At 46.3% G+C, this 18,050-nt stretch overlaps 1 protein-coding gene across 1 annotated transcript in view; it reads left to right on the top strand.

Moving 5' to 3' along the window:
* mdn1 (midasin AAA ATPase 1) overlaps positions 1-18,050 on the top strand; it is an 89,258-nt gene that overhangs the window by 49,615 nt on the left and 21,593 nt on the right. The window contains exons 58-84 of the mRNA XM_083790687.1: positions 708-831; positions 1,248-1,415; positions 3,269-3,486; positions 3,879-4,266; positions 4,972-5,084; positions 5,527-5,710; positions 6,242-6,436; positions 6,815-7,138; positions 7,807-7,968; positions 8,462-8,744; positions 9,537-9,772; positions 10,039-10,134; positions 10,564-10,658; positions 10,765-10,889; positions 11,034-11,210; positions 11,809-11,918; positions 12,131-12,204; positions 12,696-12,879; positions 13,246-13,390; positions 13,626-13,772; positions 14,258-14,393; positions 14,836-14,941; positions 15,021-15,136; positions 15,231-15,644; positions 16,137-16,363; positions 16,850-16,975; positions 17,594-17,799. Of these exons, the coding sequence (XP_083646813.1) occupies positions 708-831; positions 1,248-1,415; positions 3,269-3,486; positions 3,879-4,266; positions 4,972-5,084; positions 5,527-5,710; positions 6,242-6,436; positions 6,815-7,138; positions 7,807-7,968; positions 8,462-8,744; positions 9,537-9,772; positions 10,039-10,134; positions 10,564-10,658; positions 10,765-10,889; positions 11,034-11,210; positions 11,809-11,918; positions 12,131-12,204; positions 12,696-12,879; positions 13,246-13,390; positions 13,626-13,772; positions 14,258-14,393; positions 14,836-14,941; positions 15,021-15,136; positions 15,231-15,644; positions 16,137-16,363; positions 16,850-16,975; positions 17,594-17,799 (4,879 nt within the window). The remainder of the gene's footprint in view (positions 1-707; positions 832-1,247; positions 1,416-3,268; positions 3,487-3,878; positions 4,267-4,971; positions 5,085-5,526; positions 5,711-6,241; positions 6,437-6,814; positions 7,139-7,806; positions 7,969-8,461; positions 8,745-9,536; positions 9,773-10,038; positions 10,135-10,563; positions 10,659-10,764; positions 10,890-11,033; positions 11,211-11,808; positions 11,919-12,130; positions 12,205-12,695; positions 12,880-13,245; positions 13,391-13,625; positions 13,773-14,257; positions 14,394-14,835; positions 14,942-15,020; positions 15,137-15,230; positions 15,645-16,136; positions 16,364-16,849; positions 16,976-17,593; positions 17,800-18,050) is intronic.

Raw genomic sequence — 18,050 nt, 5'->3', positions numbered from 1 at the left:
TGCTGGATACTTCTATTCAGTAGAATTATCAAGGCTAATCAGTGAATAAAACCTGTAGAGAAAACATGCATTTTCAGGAAACCTTCAGGAAAAGATTAGGAAAGCGTGACGAGTTGGAATGGCACATCTGTAGGTTTGATGTTGACCTGGTGTCCTAGTTTCTTTGAAGCACTACATTTCCCTCTTTTCTCTCCTTATGTGAATATTTACCCTGTTGATTGTTTGTGCTTTCTCTGCTTATTCTGATTTAACGACACACGTGTAATTCGCTCGGAATAAGGATGTTTGCTACATGCCTAAATTATAATTGATTGTAAATTGTAAATGTAAACCGTCCTTCTTAGTGTGCAAATGCCTATTACATTAAATTAACCAAATGCCTACTGTACGTCATTGGCACAATTAACTTACAATCGTACAGGCACACAGACATATGATACATGTGCCTCATATGATCAATTGATAAAATTCTTATTTACTGAAACCGTGCAAAGTGGTTTTGTAAACCAATTAAATGAACCCTGTGCCATCAAAGTGGTTTTGCAAACCAATGAAATGAACCCTGTGCCATCAAAGTGGTTTTGTAAACCAATGAAATGAACCCTGTGCCATCAAAGTGGTTTTGTAAACCAATGAAATGAACCCTGTGCCATCAAAGTGGTTTTGTAAACCAATGAAATGAACCCTGTGCCATCCGTCCACCACAGTGACCAGGAGGCTGAGGACAACCTGCGTCGGGAGCTTTCCAGACACCTCCGCTTCTGCCTGCAGTCGACACCCATGAACGTCAGCCAGCTGCAACCACTCTGGTTCCTGCTTAGCAGTGACCGGGTCAGTATCACTGCATTCAGCATCTACTCTAATACATTACTTTTTTATTACTCCAAAGCTGTGGTGAAGTACCGGTACTCTACAGTATATACAAATATTCGGTTGAGTAAAAGGTGACTGAGATTTTATTTTATTTTATTTTTTAATGACCAATGTATCAAATTGGGCTTCAATGGTTAATGTCTGCAAAGTTACTAGTAACTAAAGCCATGAAATCATTGTAGTAAAGAACCCATAAGTCTGAGAATCTACAAATTGTTCCATTTGTACACTCTCAGAGTTAAATAAACACTGATTTTACAGCGTAGATTGGGGTCCCAGAGTTAAAAGAATGGTATCAATTGGGGGGTCCATGGCCTAATTAATGCCAAACGTGTGGGGGTCTTTGCTCTAAAGTGATGTGATTCCCTCCCCAGCCGACAGAGGAGCTACAGTTGGTATGGTGTGAGCTGGTGTCGGAGGCCCTGGCTGCCTTGTGGAGCAGCAGCGTCACCTCTGACCCTGACCGCTGGCTGAAGTGGGACCCCCTGTCTCCTGAACCCCAGATGTCTTCCCACAAGTCTCACCATGGAACAGATAACATGGTATCAGCCATACTCCATTTATTAGAGATGCACGATATTGAAATTATGACCGATATCCGGTCTCCGATTATTTGCAAAAAATTAAAGTAAAAAAACATATTTTTAATTACCGGATTAAATTATATTAGAGAAAGACACAATTACACGTTCTGGCTCAGGCGGAGGGTGGAGAAATTAACGTAATTCCACGTTCCTGGTTAAAGAGACAGACACTCTGTGAGTACAAAGCCATTGACGGTTGTCACATTTTTATTACCTAATCCAGAAAATAATCTGGATTATTTGAATTTGTTACAGATATTTCATTTTTAAGGCTGATATGGCTGATTTCGATATGCTACGGATTATATCGTGCACCACTAAAATGTATACTATAGAGTAGGACATGATTGTGTGATCAGTGTAGTCTAGTGATTCGATTAGGCAAACCGATGTCACCCAGCACCGGCCATGCCATTTTTACACAGCACAGAGAAAACCTGCGTGTTTATGAACGATCAGGGGGGTCGCTCGTACTGGATAAAAATATTCTGTGACTACTTGAAATTTAAGGAAAAACATAAAAATGCTGGCAGTGGGTGGATTATTTATGTATTTACTGAGTGAGTTAAGGGTTTAATGATGCCTAACAGCGTCCACCTCGCCTGCTGGGTCCTCCCATGCTGAGTAAACCATATATATGATATAAATTCAGCCCTAACACAGTCCACCTCGCCTGCTGGGCCCTCCCATGCTGAGTAAACCATATATATGATATAAATTCAGGCCTAACCAGGGGGGCAGTCAGACAGATATTTTGTGAAGCCACAAGGACATCGGGATTACCTTAATAAACATGGTCATGAATACTTTTTGCTTCCAGTCACTAGTTTAAAGTCTCATTTCTAATATTCTTTTTGGAAAATTATGGTCCCATTTATAAATAAAATGACCATAAAGTCGCGCATGTTCTGAGGGGCGTGGCTACCGTTACATTCTATGAACGGGATCCCCCACCCACTCGAGTCAAAATAAAAACCAACGAAGAAGAAGGGGGGAAGTCCCGCCTCGTTGTCTGGGCCAGCCAATGGGCCAGCTGGGCCCAAACGGGTCTAGAAAGATGGCGACTTACAATTCAAGGACTGACGGGCTTCATTTATGTGTTTTATGTGTTATGGGCCTAACACAGTCCACCTCGCCTGCTGGGTCCTCCCATGCTGAGTAAACCATATATATGATATAAATTCAGCCCTAACACAGTCCACCTCGCCTGCTGGGCCCTCCCATGCTGAGTAAACCATATACAGGTATATGATATAAATTCAGGCCTAACACAGTCCACCTCGCCTGCTGGGCCCTCCTATGCTGAGTAAACCATATATATGATATAAATTCAGGCCTAACACAGTCCACCTCGCCTGCTGGGCCCTCCTATGCTGAGTAAACCATATACAGGTATATGATATAAATTCAGGCCTAACACAGTCCACCTCGCCTGCTGGGCCCTCACATGCTGAGTAAACCATATACAGGTATATGATATAAATTCAGGCCTAACACAGTCCACCTCGCCTGCTGGGCCCTCCCATGCTGAGTAAACCATATACAGGTATATGATATAAATTCAGGCCTAACACAGTCCACCTCGCCTGCTGGGCCCTCCCATGCTGAGTAAACCATATACAGGTATATGATATAAATTCAGGCCTAACACAGTCCACCTCGCCTGCTGGGCCCTCACATGCTGAGTAAACCATATATATGATATAAATTCAGCCCTAACACAGTCCACCTCGCCTGCTGGGCCCTCCCATGCTGAGTAAACCATATATATGATATAAATTCAGGCCTAACACAGTCCACCTCGCCTGCAGGGTCCTCCCATGCTGAGTAAAGCGGTGTGGTCGCGTTCCGTGCTGGGAGTGCTGAGCAACAGTGAGACGGGCGGGGGGAAGTGGGACCCCACGGAGACGTCCCTGCTCTCCTCGTCCCACGTCACCCTCGGGGAGTGGAGAGAGAGGGTGCAGCAGCTGCAGGACGTTAGCGCCGTGCTGTGGGACAACATGGCCCTCCCTGCTCTGGCTCCATTCAGGTAAGACAATCAAAGACATGGAAAGGTAGACAAGGTAGGCTGGTTAATCAGCCTGTCGGTGATGTAGCTATAAACAATGACCACTCAGCCATACATTATCTCTTAATGGCCTCCTGCAGAGAGAACAGAAAGGAACATCCGCAAAAAGCCTCAACGTTTCGACGGTTAGGTCTTCCTTCATCAGGCAGAATATAGAGGAAACAGTTCTTCCAAATAAATAAAGTAAGCTCTAAAAACAAATGAGCGGATGTTCCTTCCTGTTAATATTTGCCTTGATGTCCAGCACCTGGCTTAAATCCTGGCAAAATGATGTGCACACAATCTTATCTGAACTAGCCTCCTACAGAGCCACTTGGTAAAACAAAACCCTATCCTCTTCTCGTTGTCTAAAGGGGGACAGACTTCAGGCTCCAGGGGGCAGTGTTGCGCCGTCAGCTGCAGAGCATGGCTGACCTGCTGCCTCCGAGTCTCCAGGAGGGCTACATGGAGAGCTGCGAGAACCTGGTGGAGGACGCCGACCCCCTGATCGTCGCTCAGGAGATCCAGACGGCCTTCCGGGACTACCTGCCCACCAACCTGCTCCCAGAGGGCCTCCTGGAGGCCTGCATGACCTGCCTGCAGCAGTACGTCCAGAACAAGGTGCAGGGCACCAACCAGTTCCTGCGCTCCGGAGTGTTCTGGGTCAACATGGGCCTGCTGCAGATCAAGGTGTGGACGCCGCAGACCATCTTCGACCCGGCCGTCAAGAGGGCCTACAAGCTCAACTACGCCCAGGAGGAGGTGAGCGGAACTATGAGACATTTTATTTAATTTATTTAATCAGTCCGACCTGACCTGACCTGACGTGCTTGACTGGGGTGACCCAGGCTTTACGCTGTCACAATTATTACATAATCGCCTAATCGCAATTATTTGAGATAAGCATCTTATTTTTGCATAAGCATAATCGTCAAATCGTTTGCATGTTGAAAAATGTTCATACATTTTCAAGCTTACTTCAAGCTTAACCTGTTGTAAATTTGGAGATCAACTATTTCCGCTATTAACTTTTTTGTGTGTCAGTAATTTCTTTGTATACCGGTATTTGTCATAATCTGCCCTATGCAATTTGTCATTACAAACTAGACTAAAAGGCAAACAGAAAAAATGTATAATCAGTAATCACATATTATTCCAATGTTCAATGCTCAAAACACAATTCAATCGTTAACACTTATTTCTGTAACAATTTGTCGTCAACGTAAAGTTTTAATCGTGACTGCCCTAACAGTATATTGTATACAGTATATTGGGTTCCTTCCTTTTTTCTGTCTGCAAAATCACATTGACAAAAATAACGTATCTACAAGCTTGTAACGCGACATGATACAATCTCATAGATTGGCTATTTTTGCAGAATGTTTGGCCCAGAAAAGGGATGCTGGGGTTCATGTGGTTAAGGTGTTCTTCAGTCAAATACAATGAGCCTCTGTGTGTGTCCCTCAGTTGGCCTTGCTTCAGGAGGAATGGAGAGGACGCAGCCTGTCGTCTCAGCTGCTGACCGGAGCAGAGCTGGAAGAGAGCAGCACCACTGACGGCTTCCAGCACCCTCGCATTAGGTGAGACCCGGTCCCTGAATACATCCACGCCATGGTGTGTGTAGACTGTGTACTGTGCAGCCTCGTTCCACTAATGGTTTCCAATACCAACCTGTCCTCTGGCTGGCCCACTTTGAATTGACGTTCAGAAATGAGGTGTTAGGAAGTCAAATACACCGAAGGGGGACTTTGTCTCTTTCTGACCTGCAGTAGGATCAGATGCAACAATCTTCTCTCTCAGCGTTACGTTCTCGTCAAAAAAAATCTAATAAAAACCCTTTCTAAGAAAGGCATGTTGGGTACCGGACGTGTCACCAAAGTGGATCAGTACCAACAAAGGATCGTGTACGTCCCATCTGTGTGCCTGTGGATCCTGTGGTAATCCTGATTTACCCGTGGTAACTACGGGTCCAATTCGTACACTCTCTCTCTCGACTAAATGAACCCACCCGCGTGCCTGCAGGTACCTGTGGATCCGCATGCAGCAGGTGAAGGAGCAGATCGCCGAGCTGTCCAGGAAGCAGGCGTGTCGCCCGCACGCCCCCCAGTACGCCCGCCTCTTCCAGGACCTGCAGCACTACCTGTGCAGCATCGGCCAGTCCTCCGCCGTGGAGGACCTCCTGTCCCACCTGCTCAAAGCCCTGCAGGTATGTATAGGCCTGTCACGATAAGGGCCTGATCACACATGTATGTATAGGCCTTGGCACGATAAGGGCCTGATCACACATGTATGTATAGGCCTGGCACCATAAGGGCCTGATCACACATGTATGTATAGGCCTGGCACGATAAGGGCCTGATCACACATGTATGTATAGGCCTGGCACGATAAGGGCCTGATCACACATGTATGTATAGGCCTGGCACGATAAGGGCCTGATCACACATGTATGTATAGGCCTGTAAAACCTAAAATTATGACCTATTTTGGTCATAGTTGATTATAGGTAGTGGTCATTGTCAGTCATTTATTTTGTGTATATATATATATCGTCTGTCAGGTACTACTACTATACAGAGTTTACTTTGAACTAGTAATAGTACAAATTATTGAGTTAACGATTGAAAGAATGAAGACATTTTTGTTATCTAAACCAATATTGGACCAAAACCGGTAAATCTATAAGAACCGGAAATCGATAAGCAGAATCCTAAGGACACCCATCCCGAACCTGCAGGGCTCGTCCACGACCTCGTCCAAGTCGCGCTCCCAGATCCAGGGCCTGCTGAAGGAGGAGGCGGTGTGGCAGACGTCCCAGCAGCGCTTCTGTCAGCGGCTGGCAGAGGACTACCCGCTGTACCCGGACGTGGTGGCCCCGCTGCGCAGCGCCATCCTCCAGCTGCGTCACGGCATGAGGCTGGTAGCCTCACAGGTTAGACCTCCCACTACCCATTACTGTCTGAGCAACTATTCTGGACTATTACTTTATTGCTGTTGTTGTTACTTTGTTGATTAATCAAATAATTGTCCACATGTCGAAGTGTCCTTGGGCAAGACACTGAACCGTACATTGCCTCCAATGAGTTGGTCGGTGTGAGCTCGCCACCATTGATGTGTGAATGTGAGAAGTGAGGACGCTGGCGTCGACTATTCGCAGCTTCACCTCCCAATGTATGAATGAATGAACCATTGTAAAGCGCTTTGAGCAATGACGTGCACAAGATATTTTTGTTATAATCGATTACTTTTCATAATCCATCAAATCAATTACCCTAGTCCGATTTAACCCGTTTCAACTCTTAACCTGCAGGTGTATTCCTCACTGGCCACTGCGCCCGGCCTGCCCAAGCTGATGAGCTGCCTGCTGGCCTTCCCCTCCGTCAGCCCCAGCCTGCCCTCCTACCTGGCGCGGGCCGACTTCCTGTGCTCCAGGGCGTGCATGGACGTGCTGCGAGGCCTGGCCAAGCTGCTACCTCCTCCCCAGCAGCAGGACGCCGCCGCCTCCTCCTCGGAGCACGTGGTGCCCCGGACGTCCGTGCTGCTGCTGAACGCGCTGCGCTTTGTGCAGTGCCATGCGCTCGCCATGGGCCGGCTCGGCGAGGAGACGCTGAACCTCTTCAGGCACATCTGTCAGGTGAGCGCCTCCGTCCAGAGCCGTGGAATATATGGGCTCTATGCACACATGCCATTTTTGGAAAGAACTTCACAGGTGATACCGATGAAGGCTCCGTTCCGTTCTGGTCAAACAGAGTCAGGGCGCTGCTATTGGGCTCACTCACTGTAACTTACTGGAAACACTCTGCTTCACCAGTGTCCTTGAGTAGGTTCCAAATAGCCCCTACAGGTCTGTAACTGGCTCCACGACACCGAGTTGGACCTCTAACGTTACACGAAAGAAGAAGAAGAAGAAGAAGAAGAAGGTCTGTAACTCTGTACAAATGGAACCAAATGGACCCAAATGGACCCAAATGGACCACTTTGTTCTATTTGTGGTTGTACACTCTCAGAGTTGAAATGAAAAGGTTTGGGAACCACTGCACACTAAATGGAACAGAGCCTTAATTCGGTAACATCTGTGAAGGAAATAGGGAAGTGCCCCGGAAGTAGGAAGAGTTCTCAAAGTTGGGTGTGTCAGGGGTAGAACCCCCAGGAGTCCTTGAGGGGGTTTCCCGGGCAAAATGATCGATAGCTATGAACAAAACGGAAACTCTTGACAGTGTACAAATGTTACCAAATGGACCGTTTGGTTTGAAACTCTTGACCGTGTACAAATGGAACCGGATCTCATTTGATCTGATTCAGGCGCTGGTGAACGACTGGGATGAACAGGAGAGACGGAGGAGGGAGAAGGAACAGCTGGAGGCCAGCCTGTACCGAAACCGCAGCCGACAGCACGGCACGGGCCTCACCGAAGACCAACAGGAGGAGAGAGACTTCAGACGGCGCTTCCCTCAGTTCACCAAGGTACCACACTGTAAATAAAATTATACATGACTCTTTTATAATTAGATGTTTTTCACTCCAACCTTCATACTCAAACGTTTCACTTTCATGTCACCAGGCATTTCAGGCTTTATGAGGTCATTTTCTTCATCATGTGTCATGGACATTGTAGTATGTGAATTTAATTAAAAACAAACAACAATAAAAGAATGGAGCTTTGAAAAGATCACTAAATTCATACCGGATATATCGGATGATGGTGTCATTTGCCGAAAAGAAATGTGGCACATTGCTAGCTTTTTATAATGGCCAAAAAGATACATTGTGCATTGTCAGTTCTTTCTTTTTATTTATTTTACTGCATTGTGAAGTGAACTAAAATGAACAATTACAGATTGCGCTGCTCTCACATAATACTTGCGTCTTGACTCGGAGTCTTGTATTGGATTTACCACCCAGTAACTACTACGAGAAGTCATCCCTATAACTGCGAACTCTCTCCATGTGCATCCAGGACTTTGCAGACATCACAGCCCAGCCCAGCCTGGAGGGCCCGGCAGATGCAGAGGAACAAGACGAGGAAGGACCCGACGATGACGAGTCCAAGCAGACGTTCCTGTCTCCGGCCGCTATGAGTGCAATAGTCGACATCCACCAGCGCCTGTGTCTGGGATACGCCCAGTCCCTGTGGTACCAAAGCAAAGCTCCGGCCAATCACAGCAAAGAACACATCAAAGCCCTCGTCTCCTCCTACCAGATCGCCGCCCCCGTCATGTCGCGCTTCTACCATATGATGGGTTGGTCAACCTTGTTTCTGCACCTATTATATGTCTTCTACCATATGATGGGTTGGTCAACCTTGTTTCTTCTACCATATGATGGGTTGGTCAACCTTGTTTCTTCTACCGTATGATGGGTTGGTCAACCTTGTTTCTTCTACCATATGATGGGTTGGTCAACCTTGTTTCTGCACCTATTATACGTTCTTCTACCATATGATGGGTTGGTCAACCTTGTTTCTGCACCTATTATACGTTCTTCTACCATATGATGGGTTGGTCAACCTTGTTTCTTCTACCATATGATGGGTTGGTCAACCTTGTTTCTTCTACCATATGATGGGTTGGTCAACCTTGTTTCTTCTACCATATGATGGGTTGGTCAACCTTGTTTCTTCTACCATATGATGGGTTGGTCAACCTTGTTTCTTCTACCTTATGATGGGTTGGTCGACCTTGTTTCTTCTACCATATGATGGGTTGGTCAACCTTGTTTCTTCTACCATATGATGGGTTGGTCAACCTTGTTTCTTCTACCATATGATGGGTTGGTCGACCTTGTTTCTTCTACCATATGATGGGTTGGTCAACCTTGTTTCTTCTACCATATGATGGGTTGGTCAACCTTGTTTCTGCACCTATTATACGTTTTAGCTGACACTGCAGAATGAAAAACATGGCGATCATGTCATTAAAAAAAAGCGGCCATGTCTTTCAGGCACCCCAGAGCTCCTATTATGAAGGCATCCCGGCACCGATTGTGGGTTAATGGGTTAATGGAGATAACATTCTCTTTGGTTTTCCTTTCAGATGCTGAGCTGGAGCCTCAGCTCGCAGGCAGCCAGCTGCTGGTGGGCACCCTCCTCCAGAACAGTGTGATGGGGGAGGGTCCGGACAGCCTGGTGGTCCACACAGACGGACCCTACGACTTCTACCAGCAGCCCAACATGAGCCAGGCCCGTCTCTGTCTTCCTGTCCTGGAGCAACTCAGAGTAGCGGCCAAACACAGGCTGGAGGACTGGCCAGACCACCCAGCTCTAGTGCAGGTACATTTAAGTCCATTGGTTCTCAAACCTGTTCATTTCAAGGTGCCCCAGTTTGGTACGAGCAGGTTTCCCCTGTTCATGAAATTCCAAAAAAAGGTTTTCCTGGCTTAATCAAATGTTTTGGAAAATGTTTGGATAATGGATATACATACCTAGTTTTTGGCTATTGATTTTGTTAATAAAAACGTACATTAGGCCACAATGGCTTGCAGTCATTCTGCTACGCTGCTGTGATCTGAAACCTCCCTGTGATTGTCTTTCCCCAGCTGACTGTAGTGATAGATAGAATCTCATCCTTCAGTCTGGCCAGCCCGCTGGCCAAGTTCCTCAATGGCATGGAGATCCTACTGAGTAAAGCACAGGTGAGGTGTGCTGCCTGTCCCCGTTGCCATTACAATGCATGATGTGCTGTACAGTATCGTTGTCCCCGTTGCCATTACAATGCATGATGTGCTGTACAGTATCGTTGTCCCTGTTGCCATTACAATGCATGATGTGCTGTACAGTATCGTTGTCCCTGTTGCCATTACAATGCATGATGTGCTGTACAGTATCGTTGCTGTCGGACGGAAACATACTTATTGCAACGTTTTGTGTACCGCAGTGTCACGCAAAAGTATCCAAAATAGCACATCTACAAGCTTGAAACGCAGTGCAAAGTGACACGTTTTGAGCTTGTCGATCTGCGATTTTTGAATTGGAATCCTGAAATGTTACAGTTTTTGGACATATGAGGTTTCCACCCGACCGAGACGATATTAAAGTAAGTTATAATAATCCTCTCTTGTCAGGACTGGGAGAACAACGCCAGCCGTGCAGTCTCTCTGAGGAAGGAACTGGAGCCAGTCACCCAGGTCATCGTCCAGTGGCGCAAGCTGGAGCTCAGGTAAGAAACCCCTGGCCCTCAAATCCTCCATTTCAAAACATATACTGCATTTATACACACACACTACTTATTCTGTCTGTTCCGTCTTGTTTGCACGGTACTGCAGTTGCTGGTCAAGCAGTCTGGACAACGCCATGAAGCGTCACACGGAGAAGTCAACCAAACGCTGGTTCTCTGTTTACCAACTGATAGAGAGGTATCTGGAGGAGCAGAGGATGGATGCCAGCGCTGGTATGTGCCCACTGTTAACACTGCCCCAGCAGTGCACACAGTAATTATTGCACTAATCTAAAGTTATATTGCATTTCAATTATTCATGCAAATGAACCACACTGAAACCTAACCTTACTTACCGATATGATGGTTTGCGATCAGCAGGTGATGACGAGGAGGAAGAGGAGGAGGACGTGGAGCGTCTCTCGCTGTCGTCGGTGTCCTCCACCCTCCAGGCCTTCATGGAGGGCTCCACCCTGGGAGAGTTCCACCCTCGCCTGGCCATGCTGCTCAGCTTCCACTGTCACCTGCTGCTGGTTCCCACTCAGCCAGGACGAGGTCTGACATAGTGTTGATTTCATCAACTCTAAAACCGTGACGAGAAATTATCGTCGACTACCTTTTTTCACTGACAAAACTGCATGAAAACTAAGCTATGATGTCTAAAACTATGACTAAATAAAACTAAATAAAAACTAGACTAAAATGTTATGGAGGGATTGTGGAGAAGAGATCCAGTAGAACTAAAAGACTGCTACAAGCTACAAGCTCACAACGTGTCGGGCTGTGACACATTGTGAGCTTGTAGATCGGCTATTTTCAGCATGCAACCAAGTGTAAAATCTGCCCAGACCCCAACTATCTACAAGCTCACAGTGGGATCCCGGGACTCCCGGGTCCTTGTGGATGGAGGGGGGGAGGGGAGACCCCAACTATCTACAAGCTCACAGCGTGCCACTTTGTGCCGCTCTCCAAGCTTGTATGAATTATCTTAACATAAACCTTCTCTTCTGGGGGTCTTTGGCACAAAACCTTTTCAGATGGGTATCCGCGGCCAAATACATATCAATGTGGGGGTCCTTGAAATAAATAAATAAAAGTTTGAGAACCACTGCCATTTGTTTTTGTCTCTAAACAGAAATATGTTATTTTGCAGAGTCATTGTGCAGTCTGCTGTGGAACCTACACACCTACTACAGCCAGTTCTCTGAATGCATCCACAGCAGAATCACACAGCTCAGACAGCCTCTGGAGAAGGAGCTCAAGGTGAATTTATACATTTCATACATTTACGGCAGTTGTTTTTGTATGGATTTCGGTACTGCAGTATTTCATAATCGTTGTTAATGTTGTTTAAAAATGTATTTCAATACATATTTTGTTTTAAGTGTTTGAGTATGCTCTCAGAGGACAAACATATTAGTTTGTCTTATTAATATTTGACGTGTACTTATGTTATGCTCTGCGTGGTTCCTCAGGACTTTGTGAAGATCTCCAAGTGGAATGATGTCAGTTTCTGGTCCATCAAGCAGTCAGTGGAGAAGACACATCGGTAAGGTTATAACTCCGCTGAGAGCCTCTCGTTACAGAGATGGCTTCTTATTTGTCCTGCCATGTTCAATGGTAAACAAGAGTGTAGAGCTCTATATGGGACCCCAATCTAAACTGTAAAATGCTCAGTGTTAAATCTGGGAGTGTACAAATGGATCCATTTGTACACTCCCAGAGTTACAGACCTGCAAGGGTCCATTTGGACCCTTGGTGGTGCCCTGAACCCACATTGAGGACCAGTGTCTCACAACATGTCACATTTCGCTCTCCGTCGTCCTACAGTGTATTAGAGCTCAAGTGGTCAAGCTGCACGACACTGAGCAGGCGCAAGCATTTTGTTTTAAAAACACTAGTACCTAACAGACTTAGAACTTCAGAAACTAAAGAAAAGAAAGACATATAGGATATAATGTCCTCATGGTCAACAAGAGCCTGTAATGGCAATGCACCGGCAATAAACATTCAACTCTGCCCTTTATTGCTTATCCCCAGGACTCTCTTCAAGTTTGTGAAGAAGTTTGAGGAGGCTCTGAATGGCCCCAGTGCCCCGTCTCTGGTGGAACAGGGATCGAACGCCAACCTGGACAGCGTGGACGCCAACCCAGAAGAAACTCCCATCCACAGGGTTCACCAGGCCCTGAGGAACGCCCTGCCGGGGAAGGGACGAGACCTGCAGGTACAATACTCTCCTAAGTCACTGGCTCAACAGTGTCTGTCTTGGAATCTTAAGGTTCCTGGTTCCATCCCTGGCTTTTCCTTTGAGTTAAATCATTAGTTTTCAACCTTTTTAATTTCAGAGCTGACTTCAAGACACACCATACTTCTAAAACAATCCTTGCTCTTACCTCTGTAAGATGTTATGTGCAAGCACATCACACCTCTTAATCTCCTAATGGATTGTCCTGGGACTTCTCTAATGAATGAATTCAAAGCGTTTGGCTTCCATGTTTATTTGTGTCAAAAGTGGCCACTTATACTCCAAACTTCACAGTGTGCTGCTTTAGCTATGCTTTATAATTGTTGTATTAATGTGTTATTTCAGAGCGAGGTCCCAGACGAGGCCGCTGACGCGTCCTCTCTCCAGGGTCGTCTGCCAGTTCTGACCCGGAAGATGAAGAAGATGTGTGTCCAGTTGGTGAAGAAGAACCCAGTGCCAGAGCTCGCCGAGGACCTGGACATATTCACCGGTAAGGGAACGGCACACGGCGTAGTGCAGAAGCAGTGCGGTTCTCGAACCTTTTCATGTCGCACGGACCCCCAAATTGATATGAATCTGGCCGCGGACCCCCATGTGAAAAGGTTTTTGCCAGGGACCCCCATGTAAAAAAGAACAATATTATTGTTGTTGTCAAGGCATTGGTTGTAATTTTGCACTTGCAACTTGAACTTGAAATCTGAATTGATCTGTGTGTGTGATTTCAGGTGAGATCATCAGTAACCTCCGAGACCTGCAGAGTCTCACCATCGACTCTTCTGCAGAGAAAGAGAAGCAGAAATCTGAGGTCAAACACATCCTTCAGCAGAAGCAGAGAGCTCTCTCTGAGCTCTTCAAGATGCTTGCAGAAATAGGCGAGTCTTCTCATTCTTATATCCTTGATCCTTTATAGCTTGTGGGCAAGTGCAAATTGTACATGGAATTCATAGATAGATCTGCTGTATTAAATAAATATTAGCAATTTTATTTCAGTTGTGCTTGATTTATGGTGCAATGACCTTAACCCATTCTGACCGGGCACCCATTTTGGTGTTGGCATCATGTTATGCTTTAGCTATTGAAAAATAGCAGATCTACAAGCTCATATCGCGCCACCGAGTGGCGCGATACGAGCTTGTAGGTCTGCTATTTTTTGAAAAATCAAAGAACGACTGACATTTTTAGAATCTGATCTCAGGTCAGAATGGGTTAATCAGACCAGTGTGTGTCCAGTGGAGAACTCGTATGAATCTGATCTCAGGTCAGAATGGGTTAAATACTGGCGTTTTATGATCCATGTTACCACATTAATTAATACACAGCTCATGAAATCACTGAATGATGAATACTGTCCCTTCAGGTCTATCCTACCGTAAAGGGCTGGCGTGGAACAGGACGACTGACCCAGAGAAGACTCTGTGCATGCAGCCTCTAGAGATGACCACCACTCTGTCTGCTGCCAGGACCCAGGAGAACGCTCTGCATGCAGAGAACATGTAAACACACACATTTAAATACTATATTCTTTGATGTAGAACAAATAGCTAACATAGTCAATGTAGAAGCTCACAAAAGCTTGTAAAGCTGTTATTTTCACAGACTTTCATTTATTTTAAAAGGAAATTGAAAATGTTCCCCGGAATACAGATGCCAGGATTAATGAGATTGCAAGATCACCATTCTTCCTTTTTTTTAATCAGCTATTGCACATAAAGTTTATTACCAAAATGGTGAATTTGTTTAAGCAAGACAAAACACAACACATACCAAAAGACGCATGCCATGTTAGACCTTTTTTTGAAAAGAAAGTGAATGCACTCTAGCCAATTTACTGTATATTGATTCTATTTTGACAGTTGATTTTACCTGATGAAATTAATTGTAGTCACTGTACATGACATCAAGTCAGATTGTCACTGTACTTGTTTACTTGTGCAGGTTGTTTACAGAGTTGACAGCAGCATGGGAAGGATGTCAGACATACTTCTACCGTTCATGGGCCAGGAGAACAGTACTGCTGACTGCTCTCCAGAGTGCTGCCAAGGTACAATAGCTGCTTTTCTTTTCTTTTCTTTTCCTTTCCTACATTTTGGTATCATTCTGAGCGTGTGTTGTGTTTTTAGGAGCTTGGTCTGGGGAACATCGATCGCTGTCGTGGTTTCTCCTCTCACCTGTTCAAACTGCTGCTCAGACAGAGACGACGACTGGCCAAACTCACGGAAGAGTGGATCCACCTCAGGTCTGTCCTCGGCCGATGACTGTCGTTCGCTACTACGCTTTTATTTAAACTGTCAATTTATGACTAATAATAAAAAATGCCTTTGCCTCTTCAGGAGGCTAACGGCGAGTGTCCAGGGAATCCGCGAGCACATCCACAGCCACCCCGGGGACGCCGGCTGTAGCCTTCCCCCACAGGCGCCACTCCACGACTGGGTGACCAGGGGCCAGGCACTGGCCGCCCAGTGCGCCACCCTCCTCCAGCAGCTAGCCTGGCTCCTCCAGTGCTGTCCAGAGGATCTCCAGGAGAACCAGGGACAGCCGGGCTGCGGCCAGAGGCAGCACACCCTGAGGTGTCCGTCTCCCCTCGCCGCCCACCGGCAGCCCCCCGGTTGTCTCCTGAGGAGAGGAGATGCCGCCTGGTGCCAGCTGAGCCAACAAGTGGCTGCCATGGTGCAGCAGACTCAGAGCTCGAGGGAGGAGCTGGACGTCGTGGCGCGGGAGTCCTCACACAGTGCCCTTCACACGTGGTAAGACCTCTCCACTGTCAGTGGGCCAAAGTGCAGTGGGCTTTGAAAGCGGTAGTGTTCTGTTTAAAACATTTTGGTCACTTTAAATGTTGGGATTGGCGATGCTGTTGCAAAGCATGCCATTTACTGTCACAAATAAGCTTTCATCTAGGGCTGCAACTATCGATTATTTTACCAGTTATTCTATTGATTACCTTTTCAGTTATTTTAATAAGAGTGTGGTCCATTAATCTGATGAACCACTTAACAAAAATATGCATTCTACAAGCTCCCAATTGTGTCGCACTACCACACGTTGTGAGCTTGTGGATTTGCTATTTCTTTTACCTCTTTAAAGATGTCTGGACATTTTCTATTATTTGACAACATTCGTCAACTCCCAACACCGGCAGTAACAATGCCACTCTGCCCCACTCACCCATAGAGAGGGGGCTTCTTTCTTCTCTGACAAAAAAACACCAACCAAAATGAAACTCCCAACATTCTCCTCAGGAAACACTACTCCACTTGCTGCTCCGGTTGGGAGCGGCTGGCGGCCGTGGCTGCCCAGATGCCTGGCGTGGAGCAGCTGTTCACCCCTGCGCAGTGCGTGGGCAGTGCGGACAGCCAGCCGGCCCTGGCTCAGGCCCTGCGCTACGTCAGAGAGGAGGTGGAGGCCAGTCTCGCCGAGTTCACCACCTGGAAGACCCAGCTGCTGTCCCTGGGACACGCTCAAACAGGTTGGAAGCAAAAAAGACTACTATATCGTTCGTTCTCAAACTTTGTCTAGGACCCCCAGTTTTGTATGCAAAATGGAACCATTTGGTTCCATTTTACGTTGTCAGTGTTTCATAACGATCAGTCATTTTGTCTGGGAGACCCCCTCAAGGACCCCTGGGGGTTCCCAACTTTGAGAACCACACTGTACTACTGGTACTTTCTTAAACCCCATCTCTTTGTTTATGCTTCTCAGTTTGTTTTGCTGTTCAGCACACTCTGGTGGAAATCTGTCCACACACGCACGCACACACACACACACACACACACACACACACACACACACACACACACACACACACACACAGAAAATAGTTTTATTCATTGATATTCTAAAACTACTACTGCTGTTAATACTACTGCTAATACTGCTTATACTAAGTCTTTTTCATTTTCCAAAACTAGTGGGTTTTACAGAAATGTGCGTTTGTGGTTGTTTCTCTCCCCAGGTCAACAGCATGCCTTCTGCTCTGACTTCTCTGCTGACCTGGAGAAAAGCATCACCACGGTGCTGTGTGCTGTCCAGAACCTGGTGAAGAGACGGGACAGACCACACAGAACGGACCGCCAAAGAGGTTAGAACTCATTTGGTGTGCTGCAGTAGATCCAACAAATATATTTCATGGATTATTAAAAATAATTACTAATAATTACTATCAATCGTTTTATCAATAGTTAAAACGGTAGGACTACAAGCTCACAAAGTGCCAACCGGAAGAATAATACCTTCACAATAAAAGCCTTTTTTTTTTGGGAAGGTATTATTCTTCCGGTGTAAGGGAAAGGATGTTCTGGTTTAGAGTGTTCCGATTGCCTGATGACTACAAAGCAATGACTACAACATGACGTAACGATATCATCCGCTCCCGACCGGATCACACAGCAATTTAGTAACAGAAAATGCTTTCCTCCGAGTTGGAAAGCCTGGTGACGCGAGGTCCAGGAGGCACAACTCCCAATGAGAGTCATTGAGCGTAGTTGATTCTAAAACCTAACATGAAAAACATATGTTGCTATATCAGTGGTGCTCAAATCAAAACATTTTCATGTCAAGGACCTCCAAAATGTATTTGGCCGCAGACCCCCATCTCAAAATACCTTACCATACATCCCAACGCCTGGCTTTCAGTCTTTCAAGTCTATGGATCTTTTAATGTTTGTCTTATCATGTCAAATGATCTTCCATCCTCCAGAGAGCGGCGCAGAGGAGGAGGAGGAGGAGGAGGAGGAGGAGCAGGCGGAGGACCTGCTGAAGCCAGGCCACCTGAGTGGTCTGCTGGAGGAGGAGCTGGCGGCTGAAGTAGGCTCTCTGTGCTTAGAGGAGGTGAGCTCTGGGCTGCACGCTCTGCTGGAACGCCTCCGGACGCACCGAGACTCCTGTCAGCCGACGCAACTCCAGGTAGGAACCCAGGGATCATGGGACCATATCAAACATGCATGTCTTACATTGCATGTCATCGCAATGATCGAAGTATGTTTGAAACTTAAAATGCCACCTTTTCACGATTCCAGACGTTTACATCTGTAAATTAGGCATAACTCTTAGTTAGTGCCGGTCTCTAACCACTTCAACCCCCAGCATCACTATTCTGGGAGCGGAATGTTCTCCAAAGACCGCAGATTTTTGTGACAGGCCCGTTTTATCATTAA

Source organism: Protomyctophum parallelum (assembly GCF_964188405.1).
Source record: "Protomyctophum parallelum genome assembly, chromosome: 19".
NCBI lineage: Eukaryota > Metazoa > Chordata > Actinopteri > Myctophiformes > Myctophidae > Protomyctophum > Protomyctophum parallelum.
Note: the sequence above shows the minus strand (reverse complement) of the source record. Positions and strands in the feature narration are given on the sequence as shown.